The sequence below is a fragment of the Aythya fuligula genome, chromosome 8 (assembly GCF_009819795.1).
Source record: "Aythya fuligula isolate bAytFul2 chromosome 8, bAytFul2.pri, whole genome shotgun sequence".
In the NCBI taxonomy this organism is placed as follows: domain Eukaryota; kingdom Metazoa; phylum Chordata; class Aves; order Anseriformes; family Anatidae; genus Aythya; species Aythya fuligula.
Genome location: NC_045566.1, coordinates 7,764,780 through 7,785,592, shown reverse-complemented (window position 1 = coordinate 7,785,592; position 20,813 = coordinate 7,764,780). Strand labels below are relative to the sequence as shown.

At 38.3% G+C, this 20,813-nt stretch overlaps 1 protein-coding gene across 9 annotated transcripts in view; it reads right to left on the bottom strand.

The window, feature by feature from the left end:
- BEND5 (BEN domain containing 5) overlaps positions 1 to 20,813 on the bottom strand; it is a 923,509-nt gene that overhangs the window by 345,753 nt on the left and 556,943 nt on the right. For 4 of the 9 annotated variants that reach the window (XM_032191936.1, XM_032191940.1, XM_032191943.1 and 1 more), the window contains 4 exons: positions 13,994 to 14,127; positions 11,918 to 12,293; positions 5,204 to 5,352; positions 421 to 634 (listed from right to left, as the gene is read on the bottom strand). The exons of 3 other annotated variants lie outside the window; for them this stretch is intronic. In XM_032191936.1, coding sequence (XP_032047827.1) covers positions 421 to 634; positions 5,204 to 5,352; positions 11,918 to 12,293; positions 13,994 to 14,127 — 873 coding nt within the window. Of the gene's footprint in view, positions 1 to 420; positions 635 to 5,203; positions 5,353 to 11,917; positions 12,294 to 13,993; positions 14,128 to 17,137; positions 17,185 to 20,813 lie in introns of all 9 variants that reach the window. 2 more of the 9 variants (XM_032191944.1, XM_032191945.1) reach the window with 2 other exon arrangements.

The window sequence follows — 20,813 nt, the reverse complement described above, 5'->3', positions numbered from 1 at the left end:
ATAATGACTTCTGTGCCTCACGTCAGAGTTACATTCTGGATGGAAGAATGTGCTAAAGCTACTCTCAGGATGGTTAAAAGCAATTACGTGCATTTAAAAGATCATAATGTTACAAACGTATTCCAAAACAACATGGTATTCTCCAAGCTCAGAGTCCTGTCCTGCAAGCGGTTCAGAGTGATGATCTAGAACCTTACTGAAGTCAATGTACAACTCTTCAACTGTGAAGGCCTGCACTGTGTGCAGCTATTGCAATTGGTCTGATTTTTCCTGGATAAGTATGCTCCTGACAATGCAATAGCAATTTTAATTACAGCTTTTAATCAGTTAATTTTACATGAGCTGAGATGAAGCATCTTTCAACTCAGTGATTAATGGTTAAACTCCAAAGCAGGAAGCAAAAGTTTTCAAATAACCTACCTCTGACAATGCTTAATTTGTGAGGTGAGAGAGGTGGCTTGGGAACGGCATCTTTCTTTTTTTTGGTTGCAACTCCTGTGACACTTCTGTTCTTGAGAACATCTGTTCCCCAAATCATAACCGCTAGATTTTTTGTATACTTTGAATCTCCTTGTGTTACTTGCAGCTGGTGCCATTTCTCCTCATCTACCCAAATTCCACTGCCAAGATGGACCTAGAAGGTAGTAATAATAACAACTTATCTATGGTATGTAGCACACAACAGTCTCCACGTGCTGTAGGAACATTAATATTAGGTACTATAACAACAGTAATTAGGGCTAAACAAATTCATTTAGCCTGATTCTGAAACTTCTCCAACTTTCTGGGTCAGGGATTTACTCCTCCTTTTTGTTCCCCCTCAGTTCTTCTTACTCTACCATTTTTATTACTATTAGTGTTTTTACCCCCCTCCCCTCCCCAAGCCTATCTCCTCAAAGACTGTTGTTAGAAAAGAGAACTAGAAGAAGGAAACTGTAAACACATCCAGTATTATTATAAAGATATGCACAGCATATAAACCAAGCAGTTGCACCAGCCTAGTGCAGGAGCAAGATAAAAAACATTTTCTTTAACATGAAAGCTTCTCTGTGGCTGAAAAGGACCCAAAGCATATTTTGGAGGCCGTAGAGAGGGAAATACTTCCTAAGCCATATCCTGTGCCTGTTGGCAAAATTCAGCCTGATTGTTTAAAGTAACTAGATGGGCAGGAGGGATTTTGAGAGCTCCAATTTCAGCATAAATCAAGAGACTTTGGAAGTTTTGTGGGACTCAAATTCTATCACAAAGTTCGCCTATCATGAACAGGTGAATACTGTTTTGTGGTAAAGGCAATGACCCACTGCTGCAACATCATAAATTTTCCATTACCCAGACAACAGGGAGCAGAGATATTTCATTACAGTAATAAAGCAGGATAATATGAGCACTGAAAAAGGCAGCATAAAGCCACTATAGTCTCCAAAAGGCAGCTAGGCAGCTGCTTGAGACTAGTTTCACTTATTATCCTTGTTCAGCATTGACTGTGCTGGGTTAACATCCATGGAACCACCCAGTATCTCTACCCCAAGCTTCCCAGTGCTCCGGACTTCAGCTGAATGCAGGATGAGAACTTGAGCCCTGTCCTTAGGCTGGCACTGAATACATTCAAGCTGATAAACCTCCTGATAACCAGGCCACTGTCAAGCAACAGCAAGGAAAATGATTCCACCAGTAATCAGCATGGATCTGATATATCATGGATCTGATATAAGCACAGCCAGTAAGTCTGACTGGATCCAAATGCTGGCCCTGTGCAGAACCACAGATAACGTCTGTCCCTTACAAATCTGTGCTCCTAGGTCCTGGAGTACACTGCAGACACCTGCACTGCCTGCACACAGCGAGCCTTGTTCACATGGTGATGGACGTCACTCTGTTGGACCCACACTTGCTCGGCACCCATGACAAGATAAGGCATGACCTAGCTAATCTAATCACTGATACGAGTTCACTGCACTGAAAAAGAAGATCATACAACCTGCTGTCAGATAATTCTGCAGAAGTGGAAAATACCCAAAATATGTATCGACCAGATTTTTATATCTCATATTCAGGTTTCATAAAATGTGATCAAATGGTGGTTCTTTCTGTAACACTAACTCTGTAATAAAAGCTTACTTCCACCCCATCATTTAAAACCAATCCTGTGAACACAATTCTATAGCAATGACTGTATTAGGAGACCTTGTTGGGTTTAACTGGTTTGTTTTTAGTTTATTTTTTTGTGATTTTACTCCTTTCATATGGTGTTACATAAACTCTGTCTCCTCCTCATACAGATCTGAACACTATCACATAAGTCCCATTAAAGGCACTGAAAACTGGGCAAAACTACTGTTAAATTTTATATAGCCATAATTTTACAGGCCGTATTCACACAAACTTCCATTTTCCTTTAAATTGGAACCTGTCTTAATTATTATTGCAGATATAGCCTCAAGAAACATTTTATTATTACAGCATCCTTCAAAAGTAACTAGCTGTTTAAAACCTTACACAGAAAAATATGAATGGTTCAGCTACAAACTATGTTGTTAAAAATAAAAAATACAAAAATTCCTCAAAGTATAAAACCATAAATCAAGCTGCCTCTCCTGCAGAAACTTCTATACTAAGAGGATTTTAGGAAGCTTTTCACAAATCCACATGGCATTTATATTTTGTAACAGACAGAAATGGAACTAGTAATAAGCACAACACGAACACCTTTTTTTCCTTTCCTTCTCTGTTGTCAAGCCTCTCCATAATTGCTTTAGGAAAAGTCACATTTTTTTTTGGTGCTCTCTACATATTTTGTGAGACACTTTCATGCAGATTATGCAGTTTGTGTTCGGAAAACAGACACCTTACAGGTATAATTCAGCTATTTCTGTTTTAATATGGAAAGTTATCTGTAAAAACAAACATAATAGTTACTTAGAAAATAGCAGATTAGGAATGTTGTGATGCTAAACTTTGGATTTCTGTATTAAGTTAGTCATAGAGACTGCTTTATTTGATCAAAAATCTGACTCCTCTCTGCAAAGGTAAGAGTTTGTCTTTGCTACAGATTGTTTAGTCCTTTAAATTAGTAAATTATTCATTAGCTTTAAATTATTTGAAATAAAAAATAAAGCTACAGCAAATATTTTCAATACTTATGTTGCAGACAGATCATCTCTTCTTTGAACATACTTCACTTATTAAAAAAGTGATCCCTGATATGAAACACCTATGGTAACAGCAAGTACGTGACAGACAGTCACAGACACAGAAATCTTATGTCTCCCTTTTTCTATTTCTAGCACTGTTACAGCAAGGAATTTAATCTGTCCATGTCTCAGTTTACCTCTCTTCGAACAGGCTTGGTACTGTTTCCTATTACTCCCAAAGCTACGGGGAGCTTACCGCACTGATTCAGAACTCATTTCTTCCTTGCTGGAATAGATGCCCCATGGGCCAGACCCTTGGCTTGATGAAATCAACGGGAACTTTGCCCCTGATTTCAGCAACTGCAGGATCAACCTCTAAGCACAGTGCAACAAAAACAGCAGCAAATTGAAAGCAATGCTCGCCATTGTAACTGTGCTAACAAGTGCAACGTATTTAAATGTATCTTAGAAGTTGGACTTTCTTTTTTCACAATGAATGCCATCAGCTCTTGTTCAGTAACTCTGTTGTCCCTCCGGAGGGGAAAGATTTATCTGCTTGGAAAGAATCCTGCTAAGATCAAATCCAATGCCACACAGGGTAGGAGTTCTAAAAAAGTATTTCCACCGTTCTGGCAGTGTATGTCAATAAAGGTGTAATGAAAGAAAAAAAAAAAAAAAGGGACAAATCAGGAAAACTGAAAAAAAAAAAATCTCCCCAACACTCTAAGTACATTATTAAGTTCACATTTCTGATCCGGCTGAAACCCCAATAAATAGGTAAACATTAGAAGTACCCCCAAAACTACAGAAGCCAAGTTAAAGAGAGATTAGTATCTGTAGAGAGAGAAAAAACTTCAGCAGCATAAATGCCAGGAGATTGGCAGATGAAATGAAGGTGCAGAAAAAGCTGCATATGAATACTAAAGGACGTGCCCTAGCTTACAAACCTTAAGGAAAAAAAAAGCAAAGTAAACCAAACTGTCACAGTAATACATGCTACGTTTCCATCAGCAATCATATCCACAAAAAAAAAAAAAAAAGCAAATGACGTACGTTAAATATATTAGGCAAGAAAAGCTATCTAAACCAAATACCTGTCAAACTGCCAAAATTATACCATTTGTCATATATATTTTGTCCTCGACAATTACGTTGAATCATCTTTAGGAAAGACAGGCACTTGTGCAGTCAATCTCCTAATGCAGATCTGAAAATGTAGTATTTCATGCTATTCCATCACTAAATTCGGCTCCGTGTCAAGGCTGAAATGGACATTTCCTTCTAAAGGGTTCTCAGATTATGGTACTGAATGCATACATATCCTAAGAGACAGGATCTGCATAGACAATTCTTAAGGACATATGGTTTTGTAAAAGAAATATAACGTTAATTTAATCATAATGGCAACAGCTATAAAAGCAGGCCTCTGTGGATGAGCAGATAATATCTTAAACATACTGAAGTCTGAAAAACTATCAGTCAGGTGCTGGCACACTGCACCTAGACGGTATTTCATCAACTTTGAAAAAGCATCTGGAAAATAAAACTACTTCAGCTCAACTCAATGGCAATGCTCCCACCATATCCAAGGGCATCCATTTTCATCCCAGAGTTCATAATTAGCTGTTGTACTTCAACCAAAGCATGAAGGTTTCTCTGCAGTATGAGTACAGCACACTACAATATTAAAGACCTTTTAAGAAAAAAGGTATTTCTGTTAAATAGACTAATGTAACTTTACAACGTGCATTATCAACTTTGGTATATATTCAATGGATTTATGTATGTCACCAACTGAAGACTATGCAAACATGCTAGTGCATGCATACTTAATCATCATATCGCTTGTGTTGCACAGCATTAAATGTTCTCATCACTGAACATAATTTTCACTGCTGTTCATATTTGTATAATTCCTTCATTTTTCTCATCATAACAGTGTACCTTCGCAAAAACTGAGAAAGTTTGTACAAACTGCAACCATGCAAAACCCCCAGGAGTATGAAAATTCCACAAGAAAATCACCTGAAGGACATTTACAAACTATTCATGCTGTATTTAATATAAAATACCTTTCCATTCTCGAGAATATACTTGTCCATTACTGGAACGGGGGCAGGATAATACGTTGATGTATTTGCTTCCTCACTGAAGGTCTTCTGTACCTCAGGTTCGGGCTCAATTGTTTCTGGTTTTACTTTTTCAAGCTCAATGGCCGGTCCTAGACAGTTAAGAAAAGAGAGCTGTCTGCTATCCCAGAGAACATGAAATCAATTACTTCATCACCAGTGGTTAGTGTAAAATATCACAGTAGTCACATTCATTGTAAAGTCAGAAAGAGCCCAAACCAAAATCCTACTTGAGAACATCAACATGTAAAAGCAGGATAAGTAACTCTGTCTTATATAGATTAAAATATTTAGCTTATATTTCAATGTTTAATTTTATTCTCAAAATGTAAGGATAATTAGAGATATGGATAAGATTGCTTCAATGCACACTATCGATATTGTGCTAGAATGGCACAGAATTCATAAATCAGAAAGAACAATAGTAATTCTCCAAATAAGAATTACTATACAGTTATGTAGAAACCTACATAATTTACTGAGATAATTATATAAGTTATCCATGTAGCATTATGTATTTTGTAAAAATTTGAAGTCTCTTTAGATATAACAGATATATTTAAAATAGTGAGGATCTACAGCAATGGTACAAAGGAAACAGGCTTAGGCTATTTATGCTCAAGTATCATGCATAGAAAGATTATTCAAAGTTATAAAAACAAAACCTGCACAAATTAGAATTTTGATTGTCCAATCTATTCACCACACCGATTTTTATTTTTAAAGTAATCAACAAAAATTAAGCACAGTTTAAGTAATAGAATAATGTTAATCATATGCTTGAGGCTTCAAAAGAGGATAATTATTTTGTCAGTCATCATCTTTTCTTTTCCAGGTCAAATTGACAAAGCGTTCCTAGAAAGGCAGAAGAATAAAATAAAATAATTTGTGAGCTGGATTTCATCATTCCATTCATTGCAGCAGCTAAACCAAAAGCTCCGAACCAGCTCTGGCCCCAAGCCTACCCTTGTCTCTTGATGTCCCTAAGCTCCAGCAGCCGCTGAGGTTCCAGGCAGGAGGGTGGTGCACTAACGGCCAAGTTGCCAGCTCAGGGCCTGGACACCACAATTATTACCCCCTTCCAACAGCTATAAGGAAAAACTCACCCACTTGTAAGAACTACACTGTACCAGGTATTGCATATATTCAACAATTCAGTCAGCATGTCACCATCATGCACCAGCCGAGCCCTGAATTGATCTAACTCTGCAAGTCAGCCTGGCACCAGAACTCATCTCTTGAGTCACACATCTTAAATAATTCCTGTGCGTGGAACAACCAAAGTATTCATTCCTCCTACTTCATGCAGTTTCATTCACAGGTTAGTACACAGTCATATCAGTGTTTCCTCCATTGTCAGTATTTGACATTTATCCTATAGCTTATTCTGCTCCTACGTAGCTAGCTAAATGTTCTCAGATGACTGCCACTTGGTGCTGAGGAACAACTAGAAATTGCCTGGGCAACTCGCACGACCACACAGCAGAGCTACCAACTGAGTGTCTTAAGAACAGTATTTAAGAGCCATGTGCGATGCAAACATGGCGCAACTGAAGAATTGCAGAAAACAGACCATTTGCATTGCAATTTTATAGTAACCTTAACAAGCACCTGAATTCTCATGCATACGGAACAGTGAGACTGAAACAAACTGAAATTTCTATACTTGAGACTGCTAAAATGAGTCAGATGGGGGAAAGTTTTTGATCGATTGAACCATCCAGAGTCTTTGCACAAATCTTCGCTTTGGCAGATGCAGTGACATAATTGCCAGTGTGAAGTTAGATGGAGAAGTGAACTTTTAGCTCTTCCTTTAAGAGCACATTCTTCAACAGAGCACTATTTTGAGCTTTCTTCAAATACGTTATTCTTACACTTTGAAAAACACTGAGGAAAATACCTAAGCATAACCACTTTCTTCCTAGGAGGAAACAGTTATCTCAGGTTAAATATTTTTACCTACTATTTAGGTCTTTCACTGTGTGTTTGTAATAATGTATTGACAGAGCTGAGATTTGGTTTCCAGAGTTCCCCAGGAAAAATAGCTGATAAAAGTCCCCAGTAACCATAGCTCTAACAAGTTGGAAAGACCTCTATAGCAATTCATGCTTTACTGCTTAGAAATCACCAACAGAAAGCCCTTACATTGTCTTCATTAATACACTGCTGATTCTTCTTCCCAAACAGAAATCTACCTCTAACTAGGTAGGCTGCTTTCACTAACTACTGCAGACTGAATTTCCAGCCCCACATGTTGTGAATTAGACATAAAAAGACATACAACCTGCATTATTGCCTTTGTACTATTGGATCTTGTGTGCCTGAATTACCATACACGGTACTTCAGGTTCTCTCTTTGAAGCTTCATGCTCTGCATCTTATTGTAAAGAAATGAATGGGCAGGGACATAAAAAGTAGGCTTAATAATAATCATAGAATCATAAAGGTTGGAAAATACCTTCAAGATCATCTGGTCCAACCATACCCCTACTACCAATGTCACCCACTGAACCATGTCCCTAGGCACAACATCCAACATTTCCTTAAACACCCCCAGGGACAGTGACTCCACCACCTCCTTGGGCAACCTGTTCCATCGTTTGACTGATGTATCAGTATTTAATAATTTCTGAGAAAAAATGTCTCCTAATTTCCAACCTAAACTTCCCCTGGCACAACAATTCCCTCTAGTCCTATCACTTAGTTATCTGTGAGAAGACCCCCAGCTCCCCACAACATCCTTTCAGGTAGCTGTAGAGAGCAATAAGGTTTCCCCTGAGCCTCCTCTTCTCCAGACCAAATGCCCCCAGCTCCCTCAGCCGCTTCTCACAGGATTTGTGCTCCAGACCCTTCACCAGCCTCGTAGCCCTTCTCTGGGCACACTCCAGGGCCTCGATGTCCTTTGTGTAGTGAGGGGCCCAAAACTGAACATAGTACTCCAGGTGAGGCCTCACCAGAACGGAGTACAGGTACAACATATTTATTACATATGGATCATGAAAAAATGAAGACAGTTCTTCAAAATGCAACAAGGACACAAATGTTTTATCACAAAAAATCCTTCTCCTTCTGATTGTAAAGTTTCCCTGAGAGGCCAACAACTTCAAATGTTGTATGAAGAGGCAGAAGGCTTCTCTTTAACACCTCTTGAGCTAACACAGCCTACCAAGATTTGTAGGAAAACAACAGGAGTCTGTGAAGTGGTAATATTTTATAAACAGTATTTCCTGTACTCTTGTTTGACAGAAACGTGTTTTTTTTTTTTTTTTTCTCTCCATCAAAAAGCCAAACAAACCCAGAGAAGCTGAATAATGGTAGTTGCTTAAGCGTGTGGTACGACACAAATACCGTTTCATTCTCCCTATCTTGTTGTCACTCCCAAGACTCTGTAAACTACATCGCTGAAAAGACCATGATAAAAATAACCATTTTGTGACTGAATGAAGGTGGATACACTCTCAGGCTTTAAAGCAATGTTAATTCTTAGCAGTGCAACACGGAAATGCAGTATGTATCAGAGGGAAAACTACACCAAAACATTATCCCTGCTACAACTTCACTATTTCTGGTCATGTACAATCACAGTAAACCGTACATGTCATACTTGGAGATCCCCTACATTTAAAAGTTTTTGAAATTCTTATCTTCTGTAATCTAAGGGGTATTTAAAATTAGGCCTACAGGAAAGAGTCATCGATGTAATTCTCTAAATCACCTCATTCTCTATTAGTACAAACAGGGTAAATTAGTGCATTTTCAGGTGCAACAGAGGAAAGAAAACAGAAAAGGCCTATGATTACAAGGCTTCCTGATCTCAAAGTAGGCAAGGGAAAAGAGTTTTTGGCTGTGCGCGTTCTTCATGGAGTATGGTAAGGGATACCGTAACCTCTTCCACTACTGTCAGCCTTTTTCCCCCACCGTGCTGAGGCCTAGAACCCTGGTCAAATGCCCATGTCCTCAAGAAAGCGATCTGTTGGGCAACAGTATACCAAAATCATTAAAAAAATCTTCAATATTTTCCCTATGTATCAGTAGTGATTTCACTACTGTCATTTGCCATAGCTGTTTTCAAGGCTCTTTTAAAGCAAACAGCAATTCAGTGTCAACACGTGAAAGATGATGAACCCCACTCTTCCCACACGAGTGGCTCAAGTTCTAGTATCAGAGATGAAGGGCCAGGTCTGGATATACGCTGACTTCTAACTTCTCACTGAAATCGACATATCGATGGGAAATTAGAAGACTGAATACTTGACTGAATGTTAGCTCAAGAGGGTGTTCTACATTTGATCTGCGAGTTTAAAATGGCAACAGGCACGCGTTTCCCACAGCTGCAATTCATCAGCACAAACCAGCTGTCATCTCATGCAAAGAAATCAGAAGTCTCCAAGGTGAAACAGAAATGCAATTAGTTTGCATTAAGTCCAGCTTGCTAGAAGTAAAGCGTAACATAAATTACATGTAATTTGAAACTCTAGGTTTAAGAGATCACCACAACAACTGAAGATAAATTCAGGATGTAATATATTTTCTGAACAATTTTCACAGATTATTCACATACTCAAATATACCTCATTTATAAAACTGTAAAGTAAGGAAGACTAAACAAGTCTTTATATATCTATTTCTTGATTAAAATTAGCACTTTTTCAGACTGTCATCAGACTCTCTAATTAATAACTTGCTGAAGATGTCTCCCTGTCTAATCTTACCAGAATTTTGTACTGATCTCTCTAGAACTGGGTTGTTTCACTATAAGACTACAAGGAAAGGCAATAGAATTAACAGCAGTTAGTACATCGAATTACCACATCACACACACACACACGACACAGCCCAGAGGACCAAAACTCTAACTTTGTTGTCCATGAAAAGTTCCATCAAACTCCAAAGGGATTAAGGACAGAACCCACCTCCATAATGTTTTAATGTTACAAATAATTATTACAAGGGATTTCTGGAAGTTATTGATAATTCATATTCGCCCAGGTATGTGATTAAATTAAAAAAACTTGTCTTCAATGGAATGAAGATGTATTTTCAACTGCAAAGCAGGTGGCAGACTGATACAATTGAAAATCTGGCCCAATACTTAGAGCGAAGATTCAGATTTTTTTATTCAAGATTTTTTTATTCTTCTAAGCTTTCTTGACTTGGCTCACGTAAAAATGCATCCCTCCTTTCTTAAAGTGAAAGAAACAAGACAGAATTCAGAAGCTGCCTTCATTTCATTGCTGGTCTCACCACTCAAACTGCTGTCAAGTCAAATTGGTATTTTACACTGTTCAGCCCCATTGCCTACTAACATCTGGCTGGTGCTCCATTCACATAAATTCTAGCTAACTACTTGCAGATGAAGAAACATCTCTCCATCCAAGGAAAATTTTTAGAAAGCTCACTGGAATCTACTGCCAACCACATTGTGTTTTGCAGATTGTGGAAATCTTGCCTATTTAGTTTTATTTAAAAAGTTTAACTATAATGTTTATAATAAGTAATGACATTTTAATTATGCACAGCGTAATAATGATGAGCATTCACAATCAAACACCCAGTTTAAATCTTCAGCAGCTACTTCGAGAACCTGGCTCCAAATTTGCAGACACACCTTAATGCATGCACAGGCACATGCTCTCTTGGGTTCAAGTTTGTACATGAATGGAGTTCGGACCCCCATGCATTGCATGCATTCGTTCAAGTCAAGTAGAAGAGCCGATATCCAATTTACATGCAAAAATTAATTTTCCAGATACACAAACGCAGACATAAGACACAGCATGCTAAGTTTGGATGCACAAATTTTAACCAAGTTTCAGTCACCAAGCAAATCTCCTTCAACACAACAGTACCACATTCTAATAGCAAACAAATATAAATCAGTAAAATATTTGAAGGTATTCCACGGTACCATCTTCAATGAAAATGATGAAATTTTTATTTTGTCTTTTTTCCCATTTATTCCAACATAACCGTTAAATAATTGTTATATACCAAAACAAATTAGCAATTGATTCAAGATATTTAAATTTTAAATCCAAATTACACAAGCCTGTATTTTGTAACAAGTATTGATAATGGGACACTAATATAGAATGGTTTTTAAATTATCTTTAACAATCCACTATTTTTTTTAAATAGCACGGCTGTTTAAAGCCACTGCTAAGAAGCCCAGGTGTATATCACATTCCAATGTACCACTAAAGGGAAGAGGGGGCAGAAAATTGAAGGTAACACAGTCACATAACAAAAAACAAAATCCCTAACTGAAAGGAATAGAATAGTTTTAGCCCAAATATTCATTGTACTGCCTTTTCTTTCTTCTTTTTAAAACTGGAACATATTGGCATATTTTGCAGATGAAACTTTATTATCTTTTTCAGCATATACTGGAAGTTCAGAGACCTGTTAAAATACAGCTGCTTAAAACGGAACTCTGATTCAACCAAACCAGCACAAAGACCTCTACTATCATTAAAGAAAAACCCAGACATACAGATCATACAAATTCGACATATATTGTACAGCCATAGCAGAAAACCCTTTTAACATTCAATGTCCAGTTTAACAACCACTGCTATTCTTCAAAAATGTTTCCATTACTATTGATCACACTTGCAAAATTCATTAAAACTCGTCCCATTTAAGTCCGGCACTTACCACTACCTAGTCTTAGAAGCAGTACATCCTGGAGTCTCCTGTTCAAGTCTCTGAGCTCTTTCATTTCTGACACGAGTGCCCCATACTCCTTTAGCTTCTTTGCCTGTTGCACAAGCTGTCTCCGCGTTCTCTCAAGCTCCTGTTGAATGTGTCTCATTTCTTCTTGCTGCTGTTGGTAACTCCTCAGCAATTCTTCATAGAGAATCCGAGGAACTACAGCATCGTCCATGTTGTTCATCCCTTCTGAAGTCTCCATAAAAGCCTCCTCAGGGCTGGAAGTATTACTGAGACTCATCCCATTTTGTTTTTCAAGGCGAGCAACAACTGCTTCGATGCTTTTGTGTGTACCTTCACTTTGTTTCCTCCCATCTTGCCTCTGCACGTTACAATAAAAATAAATTAGAAGAGCAGTAAGATTTAATACAAGTTAAATTCTACAGATTTGTGAACTGTTCATATTTTTATTTTTATTTTTTTTAAAGAAAAAGAAGACATGACAGACTGCCTGCAAAAATGTTCTGCCTAACAGATTTGTATGGAGACAGACCTCTTAACTAGCATGCACGTGTAATTCAGCTTAATGCATATATGAACTTCTGAGGCTGTTAAAGGCCTTTGTTTCTGCATTTGTGCAACACTTGCAAGCAAGCTGAGTGTATTTAGGTCACTTGATTCCATACACAAAGATAATTTATTTAAAGAAAATACTGGATCTGGATCTCTTTTTCTTTTAAAGTTTACACCTAACATCTAGGTTTCCTACAACAATGAATTTTCTGGTAAGAGAAACAATCAATTATGTGCTGTGTTTGTCACCTGTAAAAACATCAGAGATGAAAGGAGCATACCACTGAAAGCTGTTTTGTACACAGGGGGCCTGTCCTTCCCACACTTTAGGAATCAAAGCCTTCTCTGGCTATTCCTCTAGTACGTCACCCAGTTGGGTGATGCAAGTGACTGAGTTAACACTATCAGAACACACTGAAAGGGAATTGTAAACACTGAAACTGGAGACAGAATGTATCATCTAGTCTCATTTCCTTGATCCACTGACTTCTTCTACATTAGTACTGCATTGCAGAGGCTTCATCTCCTTTGAACTCTAAGCAGAAATTTACCTTCAGTCTTCTAAACAAAACCCAAACCCTACAAATTAAAGCACACCTCTTTCCTGGGGCCAGGATAGTAGTATTAAAATGTAACAGCATGGGTAAAAGTCACTAAGTTTTACTGGCCAAATGTGGAAAAAGCATTTGAACTTCCAAGCAACTGCAAGGAAAGCAAATATAGGTCATAGGTTAGAGACAAGAAGCTGACACTATCAATTCCCATACCACAATATCCATGAGTAATGTGGCAGAAAATGAGATTATTTGATGTTATGCCTGCTCCACGCATGCTCTAAAAAAATGCTGGCCCACCATAAAGAAACATACTAGTATCACTCCTGCATCTGCAAAACACATGAAGCCACAGAGCAATATGTTATTCTGAAGGCTGGCAGACTTTTAAAGAAATCATTTGATATCGAAAAATAAATACAGTTACATAGTGGGTTTCTGTCATCTGGACCTAAAAATGCAACAGGCAACAATAATGGAGGGATGCTGTCTCGTCAGTCTGTCTTCTCAACCACTGCTGTATTTGGGATGTCTCAGGGCACCCCTTCCAATTCCAAACAGGCAGAACGCAACATGTCAAAAGTGCCACTGCAAACTGCTCAGTATTCATGCAACCGGTCATTTTTAAAGCATTCTGGGCAAAATGAAAGAATTGTTCCAAAAAATCTCAAATGGCAATTAAGCTGTGCAGACTGTATAAACAGGAAAATGTTTGCAAATAAATCAGTTTTCTGAAAACCCATATCCCATCCCTCCACCCCCAATTTGACCCAATTACAACAAACACAATGTTTTAATGGGATCAAAAGCAGGCCTGGAATTCTTAAACTACAACAGCTGTATATGCCCCAAGAACTTCAAAAAGAAAAAAAAAAAAAAAAAAAAAAGAGGGAGGGAGGAGGAAAAGGGAAAAAAAAAAAAAAAAAAGTAAAAAAAAAAGGAAAGACTTCAGTACCTTACTGTGTCTAAGCTCCACATCTTCTTCCCCATAATCTGTAACCTCCCCAGCTTCTTCTACGTGATTGAGAGAGAGTTTGGGGATTTTAATTTTCTTCTGCATCACACTGTTCTCAAGGTCAGTTTTGTCCTCTAAAACGTATATTAAAAATAAAATTTTGTTACATTAATCAGCGTTCTTACTTCCAAATGCTGCATGACTTAGGCAAGAACAGTATTAAAAAAAAAAAAAAAAAAAAAAGTTTCCCATGCTTCAATCCCCTCAAATTAATCCATGGTGTAACTCAACTGATAGCCACTGACAATTCTAGAGTTTCAACAGGAGATTGATCTGGCCAAACACAAGCGCAAATAACTGTAAAATGCCAAGCTAAATTTATTGGAATCATCAAAAGTTTTAACAAGTAGGTAGTACTATCACTGAAGTAAGCGTTAAAGATGCTGTAAATAAGACAACTTCCTACTAAACATCTGTATTGCTTTAAATTATATTTACCAACAGTATTTTCATATTCATTATCTGTTGCTACAGTTCAAATTCTGCTTAGGTTTAAAACGAAAATAAACTTGGTAATTTACCCTACACTTTGTCTATCATCTGCGAGCAGTACAGATCTATTTGCAAACATGGCAGATTCTACTGTTCTGCAACAATCACGGCAGGAAAAGTGGATGCTGCAGGACACATCGAATGGGCACTGCAGCAAAGCCTGAACATAGACCAAATCTGTATCAAAATAATTATATGACCCCTACTTCATTATTTAATACTATTAATCCTTTTCCTTCAGAGATATATGAAACCAATAAATGGTCATCTTAATCTTTGAATCTCATGCAAAAATGAAGTAAAATATTTTTGACTCCAAAAGACTCTAATATTTCTAAAACTTAAGTATTTCAAAGCATCCTCCTAAAAATAAGTTTGAAAAATTTTAAGAGTTCTGATAAGCTGCAGAGAGGACAGGGAATCTAGAGTATCATCCCCCTGGGTGTGCCTGTGATCTGTAAAATTACTGCAGAGCAAACAAGGTCTTAATAAAAGCACAAGCTTGTCTACCTGTTCAAGACATTGACAAGGAGAGATGCATTTAAATTCTGAAGTGTTGTATTTGTGAACTGGAAGTCTATGAATAAGAAAACATTTTGAGTCTTCTTATCCACCTGCAAACTGTATTTCAGAAAGCGTCCCATGAATATTTTTGAAAGTGCCAATGAGGATGGCATTTCTGAGTGCTCAGTTGCATTGACTTTTGCTTTCTCAAATTAGCATCTCTCCACAGGACCTCAGAATGGTTTGTGTTGACAGTGTAGAAAAGGGAAACAAAGGTAAATCACTGTTTAATGAGGAGTGAGGCATTCATTAGAAATGAATTACACAGATGAATGCAATTCATTTTGTTACAGATAGAAATGGATCTCTTGTAGGCAAATGGTGATATTACAGCCCAAGGCTATGTAAAAAGAATAGGCACAGAAAATGCAGAATAAGACATTAGACAACCTGAAATGAAATGCAGATGGTAGCAATAAATACTAAGACAGATGCAAAAAAGAAACAGATAAACAGCAGAAAAACAGCTAGGCTTATTTTAGATCATTCTCTGTTCCCCAGAGCACCATGGATGCTTATCCCAGTAAAACAAAAGGCAATCCAACTGTTTCAGTTTTGGAAAAAACAAAAACAAACAAAACAAACACACACAAAAAGACAAAAACCTACATTTTCATTCATCTGGAAAATGTAGGTTCATCAGAAGAGTAAGATAGCTCACTTCCACTGTCAGAGAAGAAAACGGGAGCTCTTATTTAAAAATCTAAAAATTTAGAGACTGAAAAACAGGCTGATAGGTACTGGCACCTTCACAGAAGAGAAGTTCAAAAACCCATACTGAATGAAAAACTACTTTTTTCTGTGTCTACATACTTTGGGCCACCTGATAGATTGAGGAGTCCTTTGAGCACACTCTCATTGCAGAGCCAGCTTCTCCAGGTTGCTTTGCCAAACCATCTCCCACAGAACATGCAAATGAATTCCTTCTACACTTAAAGGATGTAGATCTGCTTCTATGGTCTGAAATAACCCTTGGCCTCGTAACAAGATGGACACGATCCAATTGCTTCACAGTTATCTAAAGTGTCTGCTGGCAACTGCCTGAGGTCAACACTAGCCAGAACCCCAGGCAAACTGGAAACAGACCCTGGCCACTCTTCGGCCAGGGAAAAGAAAGCCTTGAAACGGTCACGGGAAAGGGTCGCCAAGGAGTAAGTGCATGTGCGGACTACAGTCAAGTCAGCAAATACTTTCTGACAAATAAAACAACACTAAAATAAAAACAGTTTGGAAGAACAGAAATATTTATCTTTTGGTTTTGGCTTTTTATTTTTTAAGTCAACTTAGAGAGGTTAAGAACATATTTAATACTCTGAACAACAGAAATGAAAGAAAATACCTAGCTCGGGGTCAAATAAAGCTATTTGACTTCTTCACTCTCCATTCCCCTCCCAATTTCTCAGTTTGTGTGTGAAATCTGTATTTGCAAAACTTTACAGGTGGGCTGAAGGTACAAGTTTATTTATAGCTCCTTACAAATGCTTAGTTTTTAAACTATCGGTGCAGAACTACCAACACAGGTCTTTCTTATGTTTGACAAAACTTTTTGTGTGACTCTTTGATTTTACTGCTTAACCTGTAAATGAGCCAGTAAGTTGAAGAACTCATTTCCCCACGTGCACTAAATTTGAAGAGACAATGGTAAAAATGTGTTTATGTAAATTAAAGCTCAGTATTTTTTTCATTTACTTTATGAGCTAAAAATGTTATGTTCCTCTGTCTTCCAATGGAATTACATATAATATTTTCTTACATATGTTCAGCTCTTTCTAGGCCTATTTAAACCTAACACAATTCATCCAGTGTGTTGGATATGAAAGGTCTTTTGTTTTTCCTTTTTTTAAGTGCATTTCTAACGTCTGTTGTCTTCCACATTAGCTGTAGACAGAGCCAGAAAAATCTCATTCTGAATTTGAGGATAATGCTGAAGTACTGGCTCGTGTTCTGTAAATATTAATGGAATTTGGGAAGGGGAGGGAGGGAAGTGAGAGTAGAGCAGGGGGAGGGGGAGGAGAAACATGAACGTGCCTTTCGAGCAGTTCTCCTTAGGCCTCCGTTTCTGCTGTTGTGCAAGCCTACAAAAGACAAGGACAAAACAGGAATCCAGCAAAATGCAAATCACACACAAATTTTGAGCCAGAAGCAAATCAGGATATGAACCTAAATGACTGAACAAGATGCAATTCAGTGACTGCAGCCACAGAACACGTTAAGAAAGTGAAAGGCAGTCCCAGCAATGCTGTCACTGAACCTTCTTTGAAATGATGTGAATCGTTTGGCTAGACTTCGTCCCCAGTCATTTAAACCTCACTACAAGTTAAACATTATACCTTCCCTCGGATGGCCACAAGAAGATTGCTATGAAGTTGCGCTTACTGTTTTTCCGATAAGTGGAATAAATGATTTAGCAAAACCAGCTACTGAGAACTAGCGCTTAACACAGCTAATTAGGTACCTGTAACAAAATACGCGCTGCAGAACTGTGGTGCAAGCACGACAACACTGAAGCCTTCTGCCCTTTAAGAAAAGACATGCTGAAGACACGCGCTCTGATAAATTAGGAAAAACCGCTTTTGTGCACAGCAGCCACAACATCAGACAAATAAAATTATATTTTGTGATTTGGTGAACAGAACCAAGAAGGCTGGGATACCAGCGCTGCAGGAAAAGGTCAGGATGGAGCGATCGTGCCGGCCAGCCATGTGGAAGCGCAGGGCTCCAGGGCCAGCGGTCCCAGCCCACGTGGACACCCACCAGAGTGCCAAAAAGACAGGGTACCAGAAGACAGCCAACTGCAGAGACATTTCAGAGAGCATTGGTAGACATCCGGCCTCAGCAGTGCCAAAGGAAAAAAGGCCAAAAAACCAACCCTGCCTAAGAGACTGTATCAACTCGCGAAGGATAAACTGTTCCTGGAACGCTTTCTTCACAGTCAGGCCTTCATTTCAGTGTCAGGATGGGCAGATCTAGGCCAAAATGCAATAGCTTCAAGCCTGCAGCAGCAGGGAACTGAGGCAGACAAAGCGAATTTGACAGGGCAGGAAATGAGGTGGTTAAATTCAAGTAAAACTCTGTGAGTGATCTAAAACTGCACACCCTATCCTGGGACGTAGAGTACAACTATAAAAAAATCTCCAAGTCTCCTTAAAACATTCTTTACTTTCTAATTTAGGAGTAGGGACTGAAAAAACTAATCCCTTTGAAAAAATAGTTCAAGTGCTGTTTTTTCCACCTTTGGAGTAAAAGCTGGAAAACTAGAGGAAGAGAGCTCTGCACTCTGAGTAGATGAGGGATGGCAGGTCTGGGATCAGTCCAAGCAAGCGGCTTGGTGATGCTATAAATCTTATAATAATAAAACGAGAGAACCTTGAGCAAAATTCATCCTTCCCCTAAGCCTTCAAAAAAAAAATTCCACCCCTTGTGGAAAATGATATACTGACAGTTCAAAAAATTTAACATCGCCCTTCCCGTTTTTAGGCATATACCCAACACATATGGGCAGCACCTGCACCAAATTCCCCCACGCTGCTGTGTTGAGCTGCCTCAGTGCTGACTGCAAACATCATCTGCCTCAGGAGGCTCTGCACTACTTAAAGAGCACAAGTAGAGAGAAAGACACTCAAGAACCAAAACAGAAAGCCCACAGGCAAAGGTATACTTGGCGCTTCAAAACAAATACACACAGAAAGCACCACAGGGCATGGATTCCTAAGTGCCACTTAAGCACAAATAAACAATAATCAATATTGCTGTGACTGAAAATGAAAACAGCACGATAATATAACAACAACAACAAAAGGCAGCTAGTTTATCTGAAAATGGAAAAAGGAAAATCATAAATGACGTTCTTAGCTCATATACTGCAAGCAAAGAGGAAGAAGAGATCTGAGAAAATGCAATGATCCTGCTAGCTCTCAAAGTGTTCAGAATACAGAGGAAGAAAAATCTCATGTAAAACTCCCCAGGGCTAGAAGCAGTGGAGGTTAAGGCCACCACCAAAGTGGAAGAAACTCAGAACGACAACAGTGTACAACACAGGGTAACGGATGGCTGCAGAAATGCAAAACTTACTTGAAGAAGTAAGTGACGTGCCACCAAACCTGATGTAGGTCAAAGGAGGGCAGTAGGCCAAGAGGCATCCACCAGGTGCTGGCACAGTCAATTCGTCATTTGGATATAATAATTCACTATATTGTTTTATTTATTTTTTTTTCCTTCAGATTGGAGCAGAGCTTTATTGGAAGTTGAAAAAGAGATTCCAGAAAAAAAAAAAAAAAGAGAGAGAGACTGGGCACAGTGAAAACACACACATGAAGTACATTTAGTTGGACAGAAATGGTAGGAAAATATCTCGGGCTATCCTAAGCTTAAGCTGAAAGAAAGTTTTCTGCATAAGGATTACAGAGAAGGAAGCTGGAAAGAAATCTGAGTCAACGAGAAAAGTAAGGATTAAAAAGGCAGAGCTGTGAGCTGTCATCATCTGGGCTAACATCACCCCCCAAAATTTAAGAACTAAATACTCCTGCAGCTCTTCCCAAGAAAGAACACAGAAACAGACAACCAAGTGATGTGGGGAATGTCTTCAGCACAAAAAGAGGATTCTGAAAGTCAGGGAGGATGACATACCAAGCTACAACGCTGTGACAAACAGGGCCAAAAGGCACAAAAAGGTAAGGGCGTGCTCTGGAGGAGCCAGCCAAAAAAAAAAAAAAAAAAAGAAGCTGTTAAATCTTATGAATTTCATTTATGTGAGTGAATAGAAGCCAGAATGAAAATAATTCTTAATGGAATTGAGAAAAGGCAAAATAGAAAGGTCTTGACGTACCGCTTGTTAGGTTAGAGGACTGGTGAGAGGGACGAGATGCCAGAAGCCTGAATCAAGGCTGCCCGCTGATGATGGGGACAAGCCGTTGGATGCCTGCCTTGCAAATAGGAGCTACAGACCAAAGAGCAAGAGAAAGGAGGAGGACGCCTACAATAATAGAGGACAGAATAAAAACAACTTCCACCTCTAACTTCCATTGGAAACCCTACTTCAAGACTATCTCTCCTTCATTAAGAATCAATACGGTAATAAAAATATGTTCACAGAGAAAAAATACGTTCACAAACCCGCAGCTGCTCTCATAAAACCAAACCCACCACAAAGGAGCAAAGGTTGAGGTCTGAATCTACACTTTTTTCTCTAGTGGAACAGAGATATGCAGTTTAATACTGCAAAGAGTGAGACTGTATCAGTGTGGACACCTATTTGAAGTCTTGTTTCTAAAACACAGGACAACATTCAACTATTTTTATAACACCTTCCTTGTGCACGTGTTCATTTATCAGCAGATTGTTCAGATTTGCTATTTGAATATCAGCTAAATTCAGATTTGTATTGCAAGAAAAAGTGAAGTTATCTTTCTTCTCATATTTCATATTGATAATAGAAAGTACTTCTTAACTCAAAAGTTAAAAAAAAAGTCTCTCCAACAATAATTAGCCAAAGCAACATGGCTAAAAACAAAACTCTGATAGAAATAATTATCATCCTTTAACAACAAAATTGTTTCTTCCATTTAATTTCTTAGTGGTATTAGAACAGTATTTGGTGGCAGTAGAAATTAATGGAGGTACAAGATCAAGTAAAGAAAAGACATCAGGTTGAGAAACAGGAAATCTTTTGTTGTTTTAAACTACACTGAGGAGAACTTTAATCCTG